Source organism: Capra hircus, unplaced genomic scaffold (assembly GCF_001704415.2).
Source record: "Capra hircus breed San Clemente unplaced genomic scaffold, ASM170441v1, whole genome shotgun sequence".
Classification (NCBI taxonomy): domain Eukaryota; kingdom Metazoa; phylum Chordata; class Mammalia; order Artiodactyla; family Bovidae; genus Capra; species Capra hircus.
This window is the reverse complement of record NW_017189740.1, coordinates 45,663-70,235: the sequence shown is the minus strand read 5'-3', so window position 1 is coordinate 70,235 and position 24,573 is coordinate 45,663. Positions and strand designations below refer to the sequence as shown.

Sequence of the window (24,573 nt, the reverse complement as noted above, 5' to 3'; positions counted from 1 at the left end):
CTCTGGGGTCGCACAGAGTTGGACACGACTGAAGCGACTTAGCAGCAACTGGTCTTTGATTCCTTTTGTCCATCTTTGACTCCAGGCCCTGTAGAGGCCCAGACCAAGATACTGAATGAACAGCTTTGGACTTTGTGCTACAGTACTCAGTGGGCTCTCTGGTTAGACAGGGTGTAAAAAATGCAACCTGTAGGTAAAGGAGGAGGTGATTGGGCTTTGGCAGGGGGAGTTAGGGTGGATGTCAGGAGAGTCTTTCTTTATAGGTGAGATGAGGTTGAAGCTGGAAGACTTTGCCAGAAAGATAGATACATTGTGATGGAAATATAGACTCAGGGTGGCTGCAGTGAAGGAAGAATTAATGGTTGGCTTGGTGAGAAGTGATGAGAGAGGCTGTGCAGGCACCTACTCCTAGACTGACAAGCATGACCCACCTTCTGAGGGCCCCAGGCACCACTGACAGGTTTTGCAAAGGAGAGTCTAAAGACCAGACATGACAAGCAGGGTGGATATACAGCAACACAAGGGAGGAGACCAGTCAAGAGGCTGTTTGCCCAGCCAAGAGATAGCCGACAAGTTGCCTTATCAAAGGTGAAGGAAAGTGGTAGCCAAGGCTGCTCCCGAGATTTCACGTTTGAGCAACTGTGTGTAGTGATGGCCCCAAGGTTTGATAGGAACTAGCTGACGGCTGGTGAGGTTAGTGGGGGTTGGTGTGCAGAGATGTGATAAGGTCATTTGGGTCTGTGAGGATGACTATATGCTGAGTCCTGGGAGTTCTAGTGAATCATTGACCCTGAGGGTGGCCTTAGAGATGCCAGCACACTACACACTACATCAATCCAGTAAAGGACAAAAACTGTGATCACAAGCACAGGTGGGCAGGGTCAGAACCTTATGCCATAAGGACTTGGACTTTCTGCAGAGGACAAAGAGCCAAGAAGATTTCTTTTTAAATTGTTATAAAATACACATAACATTAAAATTACCTTCTTAACCATTTTAAAGTATGCAGTTAAGTGGCATTAAGCACATTCATAGTGTTGTACAGCCAATGTCCAGAACTTTTCCATTAAACAACAGCTACCCATCCCCTCTACTCCCAGCCCCTGGCACTTACCATCCTACTATTTGCCTCTATAAATTTTCTACTATAGATACCTCATAGCAGCGGAATCATACAGTATCTGTCCTTTTGTAACTAGCATCTTTCTCTTAGTCTTAATGTCTTAAAGGTTCATCAGTGTAGCATATCAGAATTTTCTTCCTTTCTAAGACTGAATAATATTCCACAGTGTGAACATACTGCTTTTTCTTTGTCTATTCATCTGTCAGTGGACACTTGGGTTGTTTCCACCTTTTGGCTATTGTGAATAGTGCTGCAGTAAATATGGGTGTACAAATATATTTTCAAGATCCCGCTTTCAGTCCTTTTGGGTATATACTCAGAGGTGAAATTGCTGGATCATATGATAACTTTAAGTTTTTTTAGAAACCACTGTACTGTTTTTCCACAGCAGCTGCAGCATTTTCCATTCCCACCTACAGAGCCAGAAAAGTTTTAAGCAGATGATTGATGTGGTCAGATTTGTGCTTTACAGTTATCTCTATGGTGTCATTGAAAAGATTGGACTTGAAATGGGCAGGTACAGGCAGGGAGAAGAGCTTGGAAGTTATTCCAGTCCTCCAGGTAAGAGATGATGGGGTGCTAACTAGGATAGCAGCTGTGGAGATGGAGACAGAACTGTTTAATAAGAATAATGAACCCAGAATTGGGGGAGCAATGAGGAAGAGGGAAGTGTCAAGTCAGAAAGTACATGGCTAGGTGCAGTATGTGACCTCTCCTGGCTCACGTGGTGGGGCAACTCTCCAAGTTGCTGCTGCATTTCCTGGAGTCATCTGAACAAATGCCCACTTTACAGACATACCAAACCAAGGCAGCAGTCTCAAATGGGTCAACAGACAAGGGCACCTGAGGCAAGGCTCTGGCTTCCAGATGTGGCTGTGGACAAGCCCTCTTGACAAACCCAAATGATTCTCCATTTCCAGTCTTTGGGTCTAATCACTGGCATGGTATCTCAACAGACTAGGTTTATCAGAAAATGTGGCATTTGGAGTGTGTGGGCCAGGGAATTAAGGGCTGCTTACTCCTCATAGTCTCAAGTAACAATCAATTCCTCAGCCCCAGCCTGGACATATGTCAGAAGGAAAGGTAGTTTATGCACCCTTCTAGTGGATGAGGCTCGACCAGCCTGGGATTCCAAGAAGCACAGAAGAGGGCAGAGTGAGAACTGCAAGGACACAGGCAAAAATAACAGCAGAATTGTGAGGGAGAGTTGGATGGAGGATAGAAAAAAACCCAATCAGCATCTTAGAATGTCTCAATTGGCCAAGTTAGAGTAGTTGAGAGCTGAGACAGAATAGAGAATTCTTATGTGTGGGTTGCATATAATTTCACATAGGGACAGTTGGTATGGCCCAGCAGAAGAGGACCAGAGGACAGTCACTGCCAAGGATAAAATCTCAGGCTGCGGGAGATTGTTTTTCCATCAGTTTAGCAAACTTTAATTTTTATATTATCTTCATTACCTCCACCATAGTTAGGTCTCAGGTCAAACAACAGGGGGGAAACACAGTCACACCATGAACAGAAAATTGGATTGAAAATTTACTGAGCATGGCCCCACCCATCAGAACAAGACCCAGTTTCCCCCACAGTCAGTCTCTCCCAACAGGAAGCTTCCATAAGCCTCTTATCCTTTTCCATCAGAGGGCAGAGAGAATGAAAACCTCAACCACAGAAAATGAATCAAACTAATCACATGGACCACAGTGTTGTCTAACTCAATGAAACTATGAGCCATGCCATATAGGGCTACCCAAGATGGACGGGTCATGGTGGAGGGTTCTGACAAAATGTGGTCCACTGGAGAAGGGAATAGCAAACCACTTCAGTATTCTTGCCTTGAGAATCCCATGAACAGTATGAAAAGGCAAAAAGATAGGACATTGAAAGACGAACTCCCCAGGTCAGTAGGTGCCCAATATGCGACTGGAGAAGAATGCAGACATAACTCCAGAAAGAATGAAGAGATAGAGCCAAAATGAAAACAATGCCCAGTAGTGGATGTGGTTGGTGATGGAAGTAAAGTCCAATGCTGTGAAGAGCAACATTGCATAGGAAACCGGAATGTTAGGTCCAGGAATCAAGGTAAATTACAAGTGATCAAACAGGAGATGGCAAGAGTGAGCACTGACATTTTAGGAATCAGCAAACTAAAATGGACTGAAATGGGTGAATTTAATTCAGATGACCATTATACCTACTACTGTGGGCAAGAATCCCTTAGAAGAAATGGAGTAGCCATCATGGTCAACAAAAGAGTCCAAAATGCAGTACTTGGATGCAATCTCAAAAAAGACAGAATGATCTCTGTTCGTCTCCAAGGCAAACCATTCAATATCACAGTAATCCAAGTCTATGCCCCAACCAGTAATGCTGAAGAAGCTGAAGTTGAACAGTTCTATGAAGACCTACAAGACCTTATAGAACAAACACTCCCAAAATATGTCCTTTTCATCATAGGAGGCTGGAATGCAAAAGTAGGAAGGCAAGAGATACCTGAAGTAACAGGTAAATTTGGCCTTGGAGTACAAAATGAAACAGGGCAAAGGCTAATTAGACTTTTGTTAAGAGAATGCACTGGTCACGGCAAACACCCTCTTCCAACAACACAAGAGAAGCTCTACACATGGACATCACCAGATGGTCAATACCAAAATCAGATTGATTATATTCTTTGCAACCAAAGATGGAGAAGCTCTATACAGTCAGCAAAAACAAGACTGGGAGCTGACTGTGGCTCAGATCATGAACTCTTTTGCCAAATTCAGACATAAATTGAAGAAAATAGGGAAAGCCACTAGACTATTCAGGTGTGACCTAAATCAAATTCCTTATGATTATACAGTGGAAGTGACAAATAGATTCAAGGGATTAGATCTGATAGAGTGCCTGAAGAACTATGGATGGAGGTTTGTGACACTGTACAGGAGGCAGTAATCAAGACCCCAGAAAAAGAAATGCAAAAAGGCAAAATGGTTGTCTGAGGAGGCCTTACAAATAGCTGAGAAAAGAAGAGAAGCTAAAAGCAAAGGAGAAAAGGAAAGATATACACATTTGAATGCAGAGTTCCAAAGAATAGCAAGGAGAGATAAGAAAACCTTCCTCAGTTTGAGGAAGAAATGCAAAGAAATAGAGGAAAACAATAGAATGGGAAAGACCAGAGATCTCTTCAAGAAAATTAGAGATACCAAGGGAACATTTCATGCAAAGATGGACACAATAAAGGACAGAAATAGTATGGAACTAACAGAAGCAGAGGATATTAAGAAGAGGTGGCAAGAATACACAGAAAAACTATACAAAAAAGATCTTCATGACCCAGATAACCACGATGGTGTGATCATTCACTTAGAGCCAGAAACTCTGGAATGTGAAGTCAAGTGGACCTTAGGAAGCATCACTACAAACAAAGCTAGTGGAGGTGATGGGATTTCAGCTGAGCTATTTCAAATCCTGAAAGATGATGCTGTGAAAGTGCTACACTCAATATGCCAGCAAATTTGGAAAACTCAGCAGTGGCCACGGGACTGGAAAATGTCAATTTTCATTCCAATCCCAAAGAAAGGCAATGCCAAAGAATGTTCAACCTACCGCACAGTTGCACACATCTCACACACTAGCGAAATAATGCTCAAAATTCTCCAAGCTGGGCTTTGATAGCACGTGAACTATGAACTTCCAGATGTTCAAGCTGGATTTAGAAAAGGCAGAGGAACCAGAGATCCAATTGCCAACATATGTTGGATCATAGAACAAGCAAGAGAGTTGCAGAAAAATATCTACTTCTGATTTGACTACACCAAAGCCTTTGATTGTATGGATTGCAACAAATTGTGGAAAATTCTGAAAGAGATGGGCATACCAGACCACCTTACCTTCCTCCTAAGAAATTTGTATGCGGGTCAGGAAGCAACAGTTAGAACCGGACATGGAACTACAGAATGATTCCAAATTGGGAAAGGAGTACATCAAGGCCGTATATTGTCACTCTGCTTATTTAACATATATGCAGAGTACATCATGCGAAGTGCCAGACTGGATGAAGCACTATCTGGAAACAAGACTGCCAGGAGAAATACCAATAACTTCAGATACGCAGATGACACCACCCTTATGGCAAAAAGGGAAGAGGAACTAAAGAGCCCCTTGATGGAAGTGAAAGAGGAGAGTTTAAGCTGGCTTAAAACTTAACATTCAAAAAACTAAGATCATGGCATCCAGTCCTATCACTTCATGGCAAATAGATGAGGAAACAATGGAAACAGTGAGAGGCTTTAGTTTAGGGGGCTCCAAATCACTGCAGATGGTGACTGCAGCTATGAAATTAAAAGATGCTTGCTCCTTGGAAGAAATCTATGACCAACCTAGACAGCATATTGAAAAGCAGAGACATTACTTTGCTGGCAAAGGTCTGTCTAGTCAAAGCTATTATTTTTCCAGTAGTTATCTGTGGATGTGAGAGTTGGACTGTAAGGAAAACTGAGCGTTGAAGCATTGATGCTTTTGAACTGTGGTGTTGGAGAAGACTCTTGAGAGTCCCTTGGATTGTAAGGAGATCAAACCAGTCCATCCTAAAGGAAATCAGTCCTGAATATTCTTTAGAAGTACTGATGCTGAATTGAGGGTCCAATACTTGGGCCACCTGATGAGATGGACTGACTCATTGGAAAAGACCCCAATTCTGGGAAGGATTGAAGGCAGGAGGAGAAGTGGATGGCAGAGGATGAGATGGTTGGATGGCATCACTGACTCGATGGACATGAGTTTGAGCAAGCTCTGGGAGTTGGTGATAGACAGGGAAGCCTGGTGTGCTGTAATCCATGGGGTCACAAAGAGTTGGACAGTAATGAGCTACTGAACTGAACTGAATAATTTTATAGTTCTGTCATTCCCGATGCCTGAGTATAACAAAGACAATGTAATTTGAGGTATAAAGGAAGACCTAGGATTTCTTGGATGACTTAACTGGTGAAATTTATTCCTCAGTTACTTGGAAGAATCAGAATTCCTCATGAGGGAATACTTGTTCCAACAAAAGTTTAGCAGCAGTAGTTGCAATGGCCCTTTTAAAAGGGAAAGCTTCAAGCCAGTGAGGGAACAGACATGGTAATAAGAACATATTTAAAATCATGAGATTTTGGAGATGAGTGAAATCAAATTGCCAATGAAGGAAAAGGTCCTGAACATATGTATATTAACAAAATTCCATAGGTAAGTGATAAAAATTTCCAATACAAACCCATTGGCTTAGAATACCAGAATTTAAATTTAAAAAAGTAAAATTGCAACCAAATTAACATTTTAAAAATAATTGAAATTATGACTGATAACATTGTGCTGTTGTTTTCTAACATCGGGCAATTCAGGGCAGCACTGGGACTCAGAAATAAAAGCATACCATGGACAGTGAGAGCACTGACAAATCTCTAAGAATTTTATATGATTTCTGAAATATTTATGTAATGAACATTTTACCCATTAAATTTAGGAAATGCTCTGCATTAGTATTATTGTTATTTATTATTATTGGATTGATGCTTCTCATGTAATTTATATAATATAAAATATATTGTACATTGTACAGTATAAAATACAAATATACAACTCACAAGACAGCTGTTTTTATTAAATTAACAATATTAGACTAGCTTTGTTTGCCAAGAATTTACCTAAATTCTTTGAATTTGAATTTTTAAAAAATTAATGTTAGTTTATAAAAAAATTCTTATAAAATAATAATTTTTCTTCTGTACATTCAAAGTACTAGAAAATTTTTAATGAGTTTTAGAAATACTTAATTTATATAAGTATTTATCCCTAAGTCAACTGGAATAAAGGTTAAGTGATCTTGTAAGTTTACTTGGTAATTCTATTCAAAAGTAAAGAGATATTACACATTTATAACATACACGTGTACATAATGTTCAGATAGACTCAAATGGAAATCTTATGGCTTTAATTCTAAAATTTCAACCATGTGTCAGGTATAAACACAAATTAAAGACTCATTGGTTTGTATAAGAGCTCATTCTCCTTTTTGCCACACTTTATATTTTTATCAGAATTCTGTTTCTGGCAGATGGGATAAGTTGAGGTCACCTGCTCAACATGAAGGCTAAAGCTTCCTGCTAATATTTGTACAGGAGGCTTTAAATTTTTTTGCCCTAATATATAATCTTATGGAGACTGTAGACTAAATTTTGGGTGAGGGACCAAGGAGAAACTAGTCAGTTGGGGCACCTTAAAAGTTATCTACGTGGACAAAATATCTAGAACATTTCCAATTAGGTTTTTCAGCATATTGTTTTTAAGCTTTGTGACCACGGAGAGCTCCCCGCCATTGAAGGGAGAGCCTAGAAGGCAATATATTTGTCCTAGACACTTAGGGGAAGAGAAGTCCTTAATTACAGTTACTTTGGGATATTGGGAAGCAATAGTTGCTTCTGTGGAGAGTTGACAGGGAGATGGGAATGAAGAGACGAGAAGAGCTAGTGCACCCAGCTCTTTCAAGCAGCTTGGCTGTTGCAGGGGGGAGAGAAGCCATGGAGTCGGAGTGGGGTGGGACGTTTGAAGTTAAGAAAGACCTTTTTGTTTGCCTTTAATGGGCCGTCTAAGTTATTAGCCCATGCTTCTGCTTTTATCCCACTTCTATCTGCAGACTTAGTGATGGGAAGTGTAGTGGCAGCTACTTGGTCAGACTAGGGATGGGAAGGGCAGTCGAAGTTACATCCTGAGAGCAATTTGTGACCTGCAAGCAGACCCTCTCCCCATAATTTTCACGTGTAGGGGGAAATGAAAATGCTATTACTTCGTTAAAAATAACTGAGTGCTTGGCAATAAAAAAGACAAGGAGATCCTAACTGCGATCAACAAACGTGCAACAATGGTACGTCTGTGCTTGAGCCTGTGTATGTGCCTCGAGCTCATGCTCAGTGGAGTTTGGCAGGTGTGCCCCTTCAACAGCAGCCATTTTTTGCATCTGAGAGCTCTGACCGCGATGTCCGTCGTGAAATACGACTATCAATAAAGAAAATGGCTGTCCTGGGCGTGCTCAGCTTTGGCAGGGCTTATTCTGGGCTTTTCCCATGTTAGCCAGCAGATGGCAAGCAAGGATCACCAGTGGGTTGAGCCTCACCTGTTGGGCATGCTCAGAAGCCTTTTGATTTTCATGGCCCTTCCCCGCGCATTGCAGGGTCATCAGTCTGTTGGAAAATGTAGAGAGCCCTGATGATTCTCTTCCCACTCCTTTGCCCTCCTACCCACCCTGCGCGCCCCCGCCCCCCACCCCGCCCCAGCCAGCCAAAGCAGGACATCCCTTTAGCTCAAACAGTAAAGAATCTGCCTGTGATGCAGAACAGAGTTCCATCCATGAGTCAGGAAGATCCTCTGGAGAAAGGAATGACAATCCACTCCAGTATTCTTGCCTGGAGAATTCCATAGACAGAGAGGCCTGGTAGGCTACAGTTCATGGGGTCGCAAAGAGTCAAATATGACTGAGCTACTAACACACACAGCCAGCCAAAGCAGCTGAGGGGAGAAGCCTCTTGCCAGAGAGCTGGTGCCCTGCTGGATTTTTGTGCACAGGCATTTTGAGCACCTCAGCCTGGGGAGAAGACAGGATGGCTTGGGACTATTTAAGCAGGACAGGTGAACTGGGACTGGGGAAATTTGGAGAAAGGAGCGATGGTAACAGGATGAAGGGGACAGAAATGCCACTGTTTCCAGCTAAGAGAGGTCTTTGTCTTTTAAAACATCACTGAGGTCATCCGTAGTCATTTCCAGTAGTCATGTATGGATATGAGAGTTGGACTATATAGAAAGTTGAGCACTGAAGAGTTGATGCTTTGAACTGTGGTGCTGGAGAAGACTCTTGAGAGTCCCTTGGACTGCAAGGAGATCAAACCAGTCCATCCTAAAGGAAATCAGCCCTGAATGTTCATTGGAAGGACTGATGCTGAAGCTGAAACTCCAATACTTTGGCCACCTGATGAGATAAACTGACTGATTGGAAAAGACCCTGATGCTGGGAAAGATTGAAGGCAGGAGGAGAAGGGGATGACAGAGGATGAGATGGTTGAATGGCATCACTGACTTTATGAACATGAGTTTGAGTAAGCTCCAGGAGTTGGTGATGGACAGGGAAGCCTGGTGTGTTGCAGTTCATGGGGTCACAAAGAGTCGGGCACAAATGAGCGACTGAACTGAACGGAAGTCATCAGGTGTTCTTGGGGACTGTGTTTGTGATGGGAGGGGAGCAGTGGTGTTGGGGTCCTCCTGAGGAGGACATGAATGCTCCCTGAGGTGGGGGCGATGCCAGGCTCTTCTGTGCCCCCCAACCCCACCTCCTGGGAGAGGAGCCTACTATGGTCACAGGAGGGGATATGGGTGTGCAGTGGATGATCAAGGACTCATTCTTCCTCAGCACCTTGGTTGTTTTTGAGAAGAAGGTGGTCACCAAGGTGGGAGAGGCGTGGCAGGGGAGCCCTGGAGTCCTGCAAGATGATCAAGGAGACGCAGCTGTACCCACCCAGCAGTGCACAGACCCCAGCACCTTAGAGCAGAGCAGCCCCAGAAATCCTGAGCAGTGCCTGGAAGTGGACAGCCCGACCAACAGGTAAGGGCTACTCTGTGCCAGGCTCCTGCTAACCTGCCTGAACTGGAGTTTTGTCAGGGGCCACACTCCAAAGCAAATCCTAACACTAGTCATGCCCGTTACCTTCTTCAGGTGTGATTGGCTAGGAGTCCTTGTGAAGCTGATCAGCAATGAGCATACCAGGGGTAGGTCTCTGTGGGCTTGAGTATGAAGCCACAGCATCAAATCTGTTACACCAAGCCTGACAGCCATTTGTAGCATGAAGATCTGGGTTGGCAGAGGGATACAGAGTGCCTTTGCCATTCATGGGGGTGGAAGATTCCTGAGGACAGTGTGCTACAATGTGAATAAATTCTTCCACTGCCACAGCCACCAGGATGGCCTTGCATGGCAGCATATCCATGTTCCTGAGCTCCCCAGAGATCTTTCCCCAGAGTGGCCACAAGTTTGGGAAATGATATACAAATGAACTTCCGTGGTAGCTCAGATGGTAAAAAATCTGCCTGCAGTATAGGCAACTTAGGTGCAATCCCTGGGTCGGGAAGATCCCCTGGAGAAGGGAATGGCAACCCACTCCAGTACTCTTGCCTGGGGTATTCCATGGACAGAAGAGCCTAAATATTCCATGTGAGCCAACTGTAGGTAGCAAACAAAATTGCCAGCCCTCTATCCCCACCCTCATGAAGCACACAGTGAACCAATGACCAACTACTACAGCAGTAACACCACAGTAATAGGCATTAGCATTTGCTTCGAGCTGAGAATGTGCAGGCATCCTTCTGATGCTTTATGTGTACTCACTTAATTCTCACACCAACCATATGGGAAAAGTGCTATCATTATTTGTTCTATAGATAAGAAACTGAGGCAGGAGTAGGTTGAACAGCTGGCCAGTAGTCGTCCAACCAGGCAGTGGCCTAATAGGGATTAAAACACAGTCAGCCCAGGGCCTGTGTTGCTAATCACCATGTCATATCTGCAGCCTCTCCATTTTTGATAAACTGGCTCATCTTATCCTTCAGGTCTCCTTGCTGCTTCAGCTCTTTTGTCACCTGAACTATTGTGTTGGGTGTGGATAAGTGGATGCCAGACACTTGCTAGCTGCTCAGTCAGAAATGGATGCTGTTTCCTTCCTCTTGTACTCAGTCTTCTTTCCACTGTCTGGTTTTGTACTTTATCCTCCCACCTGTCTTTCCAGGTTCCCACGGGGCTTCCCCTCCCAGCCAGTCCACCTCCTCCAGTCTCCATGGTGCATTCCTATGTCGTAGAGTGATATAGGAGTAGCCCAGGGTGACTGGGCACATTGAGGCAGGGAACCTCGTCCAGAGTGGGGTGAGAAGGCAGGTACCCTGGAAGGGCTTCCCAGAGGAGAAGGTGGTGTTGTGTGCAAATGTACCAGAGAGGTCAGGTGCACGTGACATAGTCCCTAAAGATGGGGCTTGGGATCTGGGCAGGTGCTAGATTATGATTGTTTCCTACAATCCCCACTCTTAAACTAGTTGAAGTCCTGTGCACTGGATTCTCTGGCAAAGGGGTGGTAGCCCAGAGGCTAGGGCAGGTGGATGAAGCCACAAACTCAGGACATGATCTGAGTGGCACCATGTTGGAGAAAAGCCAGAATTAACCCAGGGCAGTGTGTTCCCATAAAGCTGGGCTGAAAGTGTTAGACAGGGAGTTGACATGAGGTGATGGCACAAATGGGGAAGGCTCAGGGATGGAACCTAAAAGAATTCCCTGAACTGTAATAGGCAGGCAGCTGCAGCAGCTTTTGGTATGGGACTGCTGATCCAGGAACAGGCAGAATAAAAGCAAGTAATGGCCTGGCCAGAAAAACACCTTGTGAGCTGGCTAGGAGGTCCAATTCCAGGGCAAGGGTTGTGTGGTACACCAAGGGGTTGAGATTCAGAAAAACCATTATGCCTGTAACTTTTCTTCCTCTTCTTATGGCAGGTGACTTCCAGAATAAGGTCCATCCACATCTCTTCCTTGGTGATGCCTAAGTTAATTTGCCCCTCTCTTCCTCAGCTTTGTATTCTCCAGAGACTTCACTGGAGGAAGGGGGCAGGGAGCTCATTCCAGGAAGGGGCTGTTTGTCAAGTCTGTGCAAGCCCTATAGCTATGCTATAACCAAGTGAGTCACAGGCCAAGGCCCTTGGCTGTAGGAGTAGTTATGGGCACATGCTAGAAGGCTGGGGTCTTGCTTCTGACTTATAAAATGAGTGCTTCTACCCATTGATTTCAGGAGCCTCAAAGAACAGAAGCTCAGTGATCTTCAAGGTTTGTTTAAAAAACATTGGCATTCTTTTAAACTCCTTGACATGGCAGTTTGGGCATTAACCCCTGATAACCCTGTGTGACTCTGCAACACATCAGTTCTCAATATTGATGTACTTGAGCCTCCCTCCACTTCTTTCAAGGACTTCCCTGGTGGCCCAGACAGTAAAGTGTCTTGCTTACAATGTGGGAGACCTGGGTTTGATCCCTGGATTGGGAAGATCCTCTGGAGAAGGAAATGGCAACCCACTCCAGTACTCTTGCCTGGAAAATCCCATGGACAGAGGAGCATGGTAGGCTGCTGGGAGCCAGCACGGGAGATCCCACCCATGATAAGGTCATGTGGAGGAGACCTGACAGGCAAGGCAGATCAGGACTTGAGGGACTTCCTGGACCTGCTCAAGCATCTACCCCAAACCAAAATCTGTCTGTCTACTGTTTACTATATTATGCCTTTCACCAACTCTTCTGACATTAACAGGGGTCTATCCCTGACCACCTTTCTCTGGAGAAAATCAACTTAGGGCTCTAGCTGATAAGTTTCCTGGGCATGAAAGGAACATTTCAATTCAAACCCCCCTGTTAGCATTCTAGCTTGCTTGGCAGGTTTATCCAGACTCTTGAAACTACGCATATGATTGTTCACAAACCATGACACAGGAAGCCAAAGCATTCTAAAAATATAGAGCCCTTCGAGGGGTGAAAATGTTTTATTAAAATAATACTGCTGACGGGTTTCATTGTTGAGCCAATGCTTGCTGCCAAGTTCCCATATCCCTTATCCATTGTGTGCCTGGGAGTGCGTTAGTTAATATAGTTGGAATGTAAGAAAAACAAGTAGTAGCCTTGGTATTAACCACATCAGACCTTTGAGCTAATAAGTTCTTTTTTTGTTGTTGTAACCCACTGCACCTTTGCTCCATGAGAATGTAACTCTGTTTAGTACTTTCTGAGGCTGACACAGAATAGAGCTATAAAGGAAAAACACTTCAAGGGAAAACAAGTTTTCTGGTTGATCAACCTTTATCAAAAAAGGGTCATAAAATGTCAACAGGCCTCCAAGGCCAGAAGATAATGTACACAACATAAGACCCTTGTTTATGGGAAAGGTATGCAGAAAAAAATCCTGGTTTCGATAAGGGCAAAACTGCTGGAATGTTTGAGCTGACTCTGCATGACTTTGCATCTTTCACTTTCCTCTATGTACAAGTCAGGATATAAAAGCTCCTTTTGAAAATAAAGTTACAGGCCTCGCTCACTGAAGCTTGGTCTCCCTGTGTTATTCTTTTGTTCACCGATGCCATTCATCCTGAGGGTATCCCTGGACTCTACTGAGGCTGGACCCTGGCAGTAGGCTACAGTCCACGGGGTCGCAAAGAGTCGGACACGACTGAGCGACTTCACTTCACTTCACTTCACTTCACTTTCACTTCTTTCAGGATGAGAAACTCCTCGAGCTGTACAGTCTCTGTTCCCAGCCCTGCCCCTCCTGAGCAGCATCCTTTTCACATGCCAGCCTCCCCAAGTGAACTGGAGCCCAACTCAACCAGGTAAGAAGAGACCATCTGGGAGATGTTCTCTGGGCTATTCCCTGGAGCTAAAGGACTCAGCTTTTGTCTCATGCTACTTCCTTGACATTAGTTCTAGTGCCTCCTGCAATTCCCAGCAGCCTGCTGGTCAAGGGGCCACAGAGTGTAGCCCAGGTTCCCCTAGTATAAACTCCTGTGTGGAGGCCTGAATGGAGTCTCCCAGTGAGAAGCTGATGTGTCACTTTCTAGGGCTCGGCTATCCTTTGGACCTTGCTAGTGTCTCTTGGGGAACATGATTGAAAAGGCCAAAGAAATACCTCTGAGGCCAGGGCCTATGTCGTCTATCTCTCACACATTATCTGTTGTGAGAAGAGGCACATACCTACTGCCTCACCTCTGCTCCTGGCCCCCATGCCATGTTAGAGTTCAGGAAGAGAGTCATTGCAAGGAGGCTGAGTGAGGTAGGGGTGTGTGTGTGTGTGTGTGTGTGTGTGTGTGTGTGTGTGTGTGTGTGTGTAGGAGAGATCAGAGGAGCCTCTACTGCCATCAAGCCAGCAGGCTGGAGTGCAGAGCATGGAAATGGGGCCAAATTTGGGGTCATTATGAGTCTATCATGAAGCAGACCTTGTTTCCAATGATGCCAGTGGCTTGTCCAGGGTGAGGCAACTTCTTGACCTCCGGAACTCCATGAGTGAGAAGGGAGAGAAGAGAGAGATTAGATTGCAGGTAGAGATTTGAAAATCTAGGATTGAGGCTTATAAGCAACCTCAGTCCCAGACAAAACAGAAACAAAATGTGATGAGAAAGGAGGATAGAAAATCCACTTGACTGAAGTCTCAGGAGAGTAGTGTACCACCACTGGCTGTAGGGAGCCTCTTTCTAGCACTCTCAAATCTGCACACAGCCAGCTATACCCATGAGCTTTGATTTCAGCCCAAGTCCACTAAATGGGGGTTCTCCCTGCCCTGGACCCCTACTTTAGATCAGGACCAGTCCCCTGGACTCTTCCAGTATACCTATTTCTGTTCTGTTATGCTTTTTCTATAGCAAAGGGATTCTCTTTGTAAAGGAGTATGTGAATGCTGGTGAGGTATCTTCCAGGAAGCCACTGTCTTCATTCTATGGCAGGTAAGAAGTCCCAGATCTTTCATATCATGGCCTTCTCCTACCAGGCCCTGTGCTGTTCTCATTCCTGCATCCCCAGTACCTCACTAAGTACATGGCCCAAGTACCTTCATTTATCATATAGATGGATGATTTAATTGCCCATGGACATGATATACCTTTCCAGCTGTTCTACCTAACTTGATGTCTTATGCTCCCCTTTTATCATTACTTCATCCTATGCTCCACTTCCAGCCTCATCCATTTCTACCTGTCTTTCTCAGTAGACTACAAACTTTCGTTTTGTGAAATCCTGAGAGTATCACTCTTGATAGAGCTGTTGAGGCCCTTAAGAACTGTCTAGTTAATTCCATCCTTCCAGAACTCAGAGCTCCTCTCTTCAGATCCCAAGCTCCTTCCAGCATGCCTGTTTGCTTCATTTGAACACACATTTGACTGTGTGTGTTCACACAGATACATGCATAACTTTTCAGTCATCTTCTCTTTGCTTGCTTCCTGATGCTGTATTGAAGTCTACCTCTGTGCCACCTCAGCTAAAAACTAGCCCACACTGAGACAGTGTTCTCCTGGGAATTTTAAAAAATGACACATCCCCTCACTTCTGTGGTTAGGATTTTAGTAACAGAAAGGAACATCCTGGCTTTATTTCAGGATTCTGCCTCTGGGGATTCCAGGCCAGCTTTCACTGTTGCTGTGGAATGATGAGCATGGGCATGGGGATCAAGTTCAAGTACACACTCAACCCTCATTTGTTAGGTCATTTTGGGAAAGATGGTCAACTTTTATGAGTCACAGTTTCTTCATTTGTAACTCTTTAGAATGATTTTTCTCCAGTAGCTTTTTTGAAATACAATTCATATATCATAAAATTCACTCTTTAAAGTGTACAGCCCAGTCATTTTTGGTACATCCACAATATTGTGAGATCATCACAGCTATCCAATTCCAGAAATTTTTATCACCCAAAAAGGGAACTGCAGACCCATTAGCAGCTCTCCCCCTCCTCCTGCCCGCCACACACACCACTAGCCACAGCCCTTGGCCACCACTATTTTCTGTCTCTATAGACTTTTCTGGGAGGTTTCTATATGAGAAATACTGTTTACTGTTATAAACCTCCAGCACCCTCAAGAGAGCTATCTTTGCCTCTATGAACACTATCCATCTGGTATTTCTTCTTTCAGTCTCACCAGTACTTTGTTTAATTGGACACTTAGAATTGTGTAGTTCAGTGTGTTTTCCCCTTTTGCATTACATTCCAGGAGGTTTAGAAATAAGCTTAGTGCTCAAAAGAAATCAAAAGCTGGGCTGAAATTCTAGTTCACTCCTTTTACTGCAAGCATGACCTTAGCCAGGTTACTTACCTCAGGAGGTCATTGCACAGCTCCTATGAGAATGGAAGCTTCACCAAAGCATATCCTAGAGCTTGTAGCTAGTTTTCCTTCCTTGGAAATAGTTTTTAATCATTAGTTTTATGTAAGAAGTCATATTATTGAAAAATAAAGACATAAAAAGGAAAAAAAAAAGCCACCCTGAATTGCACTCTGTAACTCAAGCACAGGTATGTTGGAATGTTTCCTTCCTTTTTTGTTCCTATTCTTAGTGTCTGATTTCTGCTGTGAGTGGGCTTCTGGTGACTGTCACATTATAACCCAGGTATATATGTGGGGAGAAAAGTCATGGTCCTTTCCCCCTGGTCAGTGAAAGTGACAGTTCTGGTATGCACAGCCTCCAGAATCCTAGCCACACACTTGTCATCTTCCTCATCATGGCAGGTCTTCTTTGCCCCCAAGGCAAAGGATCTTCTCTGCAAGAATTATGCCTTGGTGGCACCAGGTTTAAAGCTTCCCTTACCATTTAGCATAACAGACAATGGCAAGTCAGGCAGTCACGTCTCAGCTTGTGGCCACAGGGTTAATCAGAAAAGCATTCTCCACTAATGACTGCAGTAGTGATCTGCCTCCCATTTTTTTCCCTCCTCTCTCCCATCACACTCCCTGCAGCATTGGCAGCAATGAGGACTCATGCAACATGGAGGAGAAACTCCCATATGATGGTACTCCATACTCTGAGAGGTAAGTCTGCTGTTACCAGGGAGCACACAGGTCTACAGACGAGAAGCAGCTGAGGGAGATGTAGCCATTAAATCCATTTGCTTTTGTCTACTGCTTTGCTACTTCTGATCCATTTCCAGATGTGATGTGTCACACCACAGCATAGGGCATGCTTCCCTCATCCAGGTGTCACACTTGTGGCAACCAAAGCCTTTGAATCCAGCTAAGACCAGAAGGCAAACACAGTGAATCAGTGACAGAGCTAGGACAAACCCCAGGGCCCTGACTGCTCTGCCGTCTAACTGTGAGCTGGAACTGGTGGTGGTAAAATACGAGGGAGGAACAGAGCTGTGACGAGGGCAGGAGTCTTTAGTAACAGTGTCAAGAAAATGAGCCCTGGGCCAGCAGCGGGGCAGGCAGGGACATTCAGCAAGTTCTGTCTGAGGGGGAAAAGCAGAGGTGACTCCAGGAACAAAGGCAGAAATCCTGGAACTGGAGAGATACTCAATCTACAAGTCGGTATCTAGGACTCCAGTATGAGGTCCCAGCAGGCTCCACAGCCACACTGACATTGTGATAGTCCTTGCTGTCCCTGTGATATTCCAGGCAGGACTCAGTGGTCCCAGGCGTGTAGAGAAGGATCGTGGAGACAGGGAGCTAGGTATGGCATATAAGAACATGTCTCCTGTAGGAGAAGACATGGGTCTTCCCATTCTAGAGGGGAATAGCCCACCATGCAGATATGTTTGGCAGGGGGAGAGGGAGAAGCAAGCTGCCTGGAATAAGAATCACATTGCAGTGTCCACGTGTACGATAGAGTAGGGTGAAGATATGTGACTGGTTTCTGGGAACAGTGTGAGGGTCTACAATGGGCTGAGGTCCAGCGTGGCCCAAGGCTATACATGGCCAGTTGCACACCACAGGTAAAGGTGTCAGGCTGCTTGCATCAAAGCACAGAGTCTGGCTGCATCACATCAGTAGCCTGTATACCAGCCTAACCGTGGATTCTTCTTTTTCATTTCCCAGAACAAGTGGAGGGATCTGTACTTACTGCAACCGGGAGATCCGAGACTGTCCAAAGATTACCCTAGAACACCTCGGCATCTGCTGCCATGACTATTGCTTTAAGGTAAGGAAGAGGGGTCGGAGAAGGCAATGGCACCCCACTCCAGTACTCTTGCCTGGAAAATCCCATGGACGGAGGAGCCTGGTAGGCTGCAGTCCATGGGGTCGCTAAGAGTCAGACATGACTGAGCGACTTCACTTTCACTTTTAACATTCATGCATTGGAGAAGGAAATGGCAACCCACTCCAGTGTTCTTGCCTGGAGAATCCCAGGGACGGGGGAGCCTGGTGGGCTGCCGTCTCTGGGGTTGCACAGAGTCAGACACGACTGAAACGACTTAGCAGCAGCAGCAGTAAGGAAGAGGGATGGTGTTGCCGAGAACGTCATCCAGAGCTGAGGATTCCTTTTGGGTTCAGAGAGTGTGGAGAAGGCTTGATTTCTGAATGCTCATGCTCCATCTCAGGGGCTTTGCAGAAGTGGGAGCTGAGTGAGCTCTCAAGTCTAAAGGAGCTAATGAGTGTTGGCAATTCTATGTGCTTAATACTGTGAGGGAAACAAAATCAGTCTTATGGGGAAAGTCTTTTCCCAACAGAGGGCCAACAAGTGCAAAGGCCTTGGGGCAGGAGCACGGAGTATTTTAGCTCACATGGCCTGAATAGCATGAGTGAGAGATTAGTGGTAGGAGATAAAGTCACAAGGATGCCAAAGAACTGGATCATGTAGGTGTTGGAGGACACAGAGAGACTTTAGATTTCATTCTAAATGAAGCTGGAACCTACTAGAGGGTTTGGGTGGTAGAAACACAAGGTCTAACTGAAGCTAGAGAAAACAAAACAGTCACTTGATTAGGGAGTTGGCATGGCAGATGTCAAGATGGTGGCTGGATTGGGGATACTGTTTGAAAACAGAGCTGGCAGTCTGTGGGGTGTGAAAAAATGAGAGGAGTCAAAGGATACTCCAAAGTTTGGGGCCCAGCTGTTACCTGAAAGGATAGTGGTACCTTTTACTGAGAAGAGAAATACTGGAGGGGAGCAGGTTGGAGCAAAGGGGAGGTGTAGATGAGTGAAATTTCAGGGAGAGCTACATGGGGAGCACCTGTGGTCATATGGATATGTGTGTTTGTGTTCCAGGAAAGGGCCAGGGCTGATGAAATCACCTAGGGTGTGAGTAGATGGGGATGAGGGCTGATGCTGAGCCCTTGTGTCTTTCTACCATTTAGAGGTTGGAAAGAGGAGGGGGTCTACAGAGGAGGATGAGAAGTCACACAGAATATAATGCCCCAAGTGACAGAGTTTCTACAGAGACTCCAGTGGTCTCCAGTGTCAGTGGTTGCTGAGAGATTGAATGGGATGAAGCCTGAGGACTGCCCTTGAACTTTGCAGCATGGTGGTCGTTGACCTCAGTTGGAACAGTTTTGGTGGAGTGATGGGGATAGAAGCCTGACTGGAGTGGGCTCATGTGGGAATGGACAGAGTCACTCTGAAACACTCTCCTGATGGGTTGGCTTTATAAGAGAGCAGTGCAAGTGGACAGTGGGGCAGAGGTGCCAGGCATGGGTTTATGCTAATGGGAGTGGTAAGAGTAGCAAGCAGACACTGATGATGCAGGAGAAATGGATGCTGATGGTGATCCTGATGTACATCTGGAGGAGAGAAAGATGGGCACCAGTTAACACATGACAGGGACAGAAAAGGCTGAATCTGTGGGTCATTATGGAGAGGTTCCCAGGTTGATGGGTGGAAGAATGAGGAACTTCTTCAGTAGTTGCCTCTGTTTTTCTCAGTGAATGAGAAAACAGGATCACCTTTGAGGGGTGGGGAGGAGTGTTGGACACTTGAGAAGAAAGGAGAGGATTTGAAAATTGTCTCAGAGACAAGGATGGTGGATGGGCCCTGCAGAGCCTGCTTGAGGCGAGGACTCGTGCATTACTTTGGAGACCAGTTAGCATGTAGTGTGTTGTTACCCAGCCAGGTTCAGCCACAGAGGTGAAACAGGGACTACTAGCATTTACTGGGGCAGAGGCTATGCCAGGTGAGTTGGCATGGTTTAGTCTGTGCTCAAGGGAATAATAACAGTGAGGCGATGGCAGAGACTATCCAAGTGAGTTGGAGGACATGAGAGGGGCAAATGACTTATTGGTTGTGATGAGGTCTAGAGAGCAGTTCTCACACTGGAGCATGTGACTCACACTTCACTATCCCCTGAAGGGCTTCTTAAGACAGAGTGCTGGGCCCCAGCAAGGTTTCTAACTGAGTACGTCTGGGTGGGACCTGAGAATTGGCTTGTCTAAGAAGTCCAGACAATGCTGAAGCTGCTGGTCCACAGAGAGTCTGGCCAGAGCAGTGGCTGAGGTAGAGAGAGGCTCAGAACATTGGAGGAAAGGAACAAAATGCTAGGTGTTGGAAACCCCTCTGTCTGTGCAGATGCAGAGTTGACTCAAGAGTAGAGGTGCAGAGAGAGACTGTGACATGTGGTTCGGTAAAGACCCATCTGTTTTCATGATTCCTGGACTTAAGTGAAAAGTTATTACAAACAGTTATCAACAATTAAATACCAATAAATTGGATAACTGGGAAGAAATGGATGCATTCCTAGAAACATACTAAGATGGAACCAAGAAGAAATTGAAAGCTTGGATAGACCAATAATAAATTGATTAAATCAGTAACCAAGCACCTCTCAAGAAAGAAAAACTCAGGGCCAGGTCTTCACAGGCAATTCTAACAAATATTTAAAGAAAAAATAATACCAATCCTTTTAAACTCTTCCAAAAATAGAAGAAAGAACACTTCCAAACTCATTTTATGAAGCCAGCATTATCCTAACACCACGTCAAGCATAATATTAGAAATAGGGCTATGCTATGATCCAGCAATCCCACTTCTATGTATATACACAAAGGAATTGAAATCAGGCTCTCAAAGCAGTCTCTGCACTGCCTGTTCACTGCAGCATTGTCAACAATAGTCAAAACATGGAAGCAATCTAAATATGCAGTGACTGATGGATAAAGAAAATGTGGTATATACATTAAGATGGGATATGATCCAGCCTTTACAGACAGAAGGAAATCCTGTCATTTGCAGCAACATGGATAAAACTGTAGGACATTGTGCTGAGTAAAGTAAGCCAGACAGAGAAGGGCAAACACTTCTTAGTACCACTTATATGAGGAATCTAAAATAGCAAAATCCTTAGAAGGGAGTAGAACAGTGGTTGCTAGGAGCTTGGGGAGGAGGTGAAACGGGGAGGTGATGGTCAAAGGACAGACTGTCAGGTATGCAAGATGGGTTAGTTCTAGAGATCTACATGGCAGTGTCTGTAGTTAATAATATCATATTATATAATTAGAACTTGGCTAACAGAGGGAAAGAACGTTAAATAAAAAATCCCAGAGTATTGTTCAACTTTTATTTATATACCTTAATCACAGAGCACCCCTGTTAAACACAGAGCAGAATTACTTAAGCAACTCTTGGCACATTTGGTGCCACAGAGCCCAGTGTTAGAGGAAAGGTACAGTTGGAGTGGGTGGGCATCCAGGGAAGGCTTTGTGAGGGAGGTGGGTCTGGAGTCAGAGATGAAGATGTATCCCGAGGTATTTTCCAGGTGGCTGAACAGGTATCCATCATGCATGCAGAGGGAATACGAATGAAGAGGCCAGCAGGAGGCTGGCAGGCATGGGAGGAGGAGGCCCACAGTGGCAGGAATTTTAAACTTGCCCAACTGGGTCACACACAGGGCAGGGAACTTAGAATTGTGGCAAAACAGTGAGACCTGGTATTCTTGGGAAATTCTTAGAATGTGGGCAGGGTGCCTGAGACCCACCCCTGGGGGCCATGAGCACAGAGGTGGAAAGGATATCACTTTCACAAGATCACAGAGCTGCTCAGAACTGAGGGTCAAAATCCTGGCTCCAAAATCAAAGTGAATGTTGTCCGAGCTGTACTCTGCGACCTCTCAGGAAATGCCAGTCCACTGCTCAGGTTTCATCTGTATAAATTTATCTGTTACTGTCCTTTATTGGAGATTTATCTTACCTCTGTTAGACTGGCATAACATTTTAAAACACTAATTTGTATTGCTACATTTAGGAATAAAGAGAGGACACTTAATGTCCACAGCATCATAACAGCCTTTTAGGCTCCTTGTTCTCCACAGCGTGAGGGACGTTGCAAGCCGAGGTTGTTGATTTTTTTTTTTTTTCTTTCTGTTTGCAGAGGTTATCCTCTAAATGCATCACCACCACTAGTTGGCTAAGTTGAGGTTCAAGCTCTGGCCTACAGTAACTAAAATGACAGAGGGCTCATTAATTTACAGTGAAAAAATGGCCAGGAGACAGGAACTGAAAGGTAGAAGAAGAAAGACGTCAGAGAGGTGTTGGGTGAGAATAAGCAGAGGGACTTAGGGATCCTAGCAGGTGATCTCCACTACTTTCAGCTGGAAGCAGAAGGCTTGTCCAGGGTGTGCCTGGAGATAGCTGGAGCCCCAGACATATGGGGATTCTTGGTCTCCTCTTATTTGAGACTGTCTGCAGGCCCCTCTGCTCTAACCTCTCAGAACAGGAGGGGCTGCAGCAGATGGATAGCCATTTCATCCTTTAGAAGTTGGCTGGAGAGCAGGCCAGAAGGGCTGGACTGCTGAAATCACCTTCCCTCTCATTGCACCTTCATATCACCTTCATTTCACTTTCAACATCACAATTAAAGCTCTCCAATAGATGAGGAAAGAGAGCCTCAGTAACCCACCCAAGCTCAGCCAGCTAAGGAGCAGTCAATTTAGGGCTCAAACTCAGGCCCAATTCTGAAACCTGGGCTCCTAACGACCGTGTGATCATTCTGCCTGTTAGTTTTTGTTTTTGCTTTACTGTTGCTTTTGTTTTTGTTTGAGATTTGTCTCTGTTTATGCCATTTTTTAATTGTCTGCTTCAAAGTCCAGGATGTGGCATCAGCTTGGTACCTGCGCACTCCACTCATTTAGATTGCTGCACTTGTATGTTGACCTCTATCTTGTTTTCTCTTTCAGTGTGGGATTTGCAGTAAACCAATGGGTGAGCTTCTGGATCAGATCTTCATTCACCGTGATACCATCCACTGTGAGAAATGCTATGAGAAGCTGTTCTAGGTGGGTGCTGCTAAGCAGCAGGAAATTTACTAGGGAGAAGAAATGTGCCCTAGCATCTCCCTGAGTCTTGACCTGAGGCACTGCTATCTCTCCTAGCCTTTATGTTCAGGGTGCCTGAGTCCTCATGTCCCTATGCCCTGTAACACTTTGAAGTCTTAAGTGGTACAGATGACGAACTTCCCCATGGACATTTGCAAGCTGCAGAAGCCACTGTCTCTTCCTCTCAAGAAGCACCTTCCATGCAGCACCTCGCCTAAGCCCCCTAGCTGCCCTGCTAGGTCATTGGCCCATTTGGGGACAAGAAAGTAAAGACCTAAAAAGGAAAAGGACATGGGGAAGCACCTAGCTTATAGATGGCACAACCAGGACCTCAACCCAGGACTTCAGATTCAGGTTTTCTGCCATAGTCCCCCGGGCTGCCTCCACCATTGCTCAGATAGCATCAGATCAGGACTCAACAGCCAAGATATTCAGTAAAACAAGATATATAGCTCGGGACCGCAGCAGGTAAAGGCCAGGATAAGTGGGCATGTGTGGGAAGTGATGGTGCTGTCCTGGTGCTTGGGCAGCCTCTGGGCCACATGGTCAACTCTGCTTGAACACAGGTTTGCATGCTAAAAACCAGTGGAATTGACCCCAGTGTCTGAGCTTCATGGGGTCTGGTGATCCTGGCAGCCCCTCAGCCTTAGCACCTGTTCAACTAGAAGTGCAGAATAGAGTATCTTCCTTGAAGGCAATGGGAATGGGTAGCAACCAGGCCCTCCACCACTTACGAGCCTGTTCTGCCTTTTCCCCAGAAGACACATTGATCTGGACTATTACTTCCCATGCCTGGAGCAGTTGTCCTCCCCAAAAGCCTCTGACTGCTAACTAGATTGAGTGTGTATTTTCAGTCTCATGGATACTTTCTTTTACTTCCTCCAGGCTGAGAAGAAAGTGATGACTCCTGGACAAGTTTGACTATCCCCAGCTGCCCCAAGTTCCTGGTTCTTCTTCCCTCACTTCCTTCCTCATGCTTTTGTTTTCTTCATGTTTTTGCCCTTCTTAAATTGAACTTAGATCTCTTCAAGAAAATTAGAGATACCAAAGGAACATTTCATGCAAAGATGGGCTCGATAAAGGACAGAAATGGCATGGACCTTACAGAAGCAGAAGATATTAAGAAGAGGTGGCAAGAATACACGGAAGAACTGTACAAAAAAGATCTTCATGACCCAGATAATCATGATGATGTGATCACTCATCTAGAACCAGACATCTTGGAATGTGAAGTCAAGTGGGCCTTAGAAAGCATCACTACGAACAAAGCTAGTGGAGGTGATGGAATTCCAATTGAGCTGTTTCAAATCCTGAAAGATGATGCTGTGAAAGTGCTGCACTCAATATGCCAGCTAATTTGGAAAACTCAGCAGAGGCCACAGCACTGGACAAGGTCAGTTTTTATTCCAATCCCAAAGAAAGGCAATGCAAAAGAATGTTCAAACTACCGCACAGTTGCACTCATCTCATATGCTAGTAAAGTTATGCTCAACATTCTCCAAGCCAGGCTTCAGCAATACGTGAACCGTGAACTCTCTGACATTCCAGCTGGTTTTAGAAAAGGCAGAGGAACCAGAGATCAAATTGCCAACATCTGCTGGATCATGGATAAAGCAAGAGAGTTCCAGAAAAACATCTATTTCTGCTTT

The 24,573-nt window shown here is 45.0% G+C and overlaps 1 protein-coding gene across 8 annotated transcripts in view; it reads left to right on the top strand.

The window, feature by feature from the left end:
- ZNF185 (zinc finger protein 185 (LIM domain)) overlaps window positions 1-23,858 on the top strand; it is a 65,271-nt gene extending 41,413 nt beyond the window's left edge. For all 8 annotated transcript variants that reach the window (XM_018044712.1, XM_018044715.1, XM_018044714.1 and 5 more), the window contains 7 exons: window positions 9,543-9,734; window positions 13,427-13,537; window positions 14,564-14,644; window positions 16,645-16,716; window positions 17,722-17,824; window positions 22,787-22,885; window positions 23,810-23,858. In XM_018044712.1, the coding sequence (XP_017900201.1) occupies window positions 9,543-9,734; window positions 13,427-13,537; window positions 14,564-14,644; window positions 16,645-16,716; window positions 17,722-17,824; window positions 22,787-22,885 (658 nt within the window). In that variant the 3' untranslated portion in view covers window positions 23,810-23,858. The remainder of the gene's footprint in view (window positions 1-9,542; window positions 9,735-13,426; window positions 13,538-14,563; window positions 14,645-16,644; window positions 16,717-17,721; window positions 17,825-22,786; window positions 22,886-23,809) is intronic.
- The last annotated feature ends 715 nt before the right edge of the window (window positions 23,859-24,573 follow it).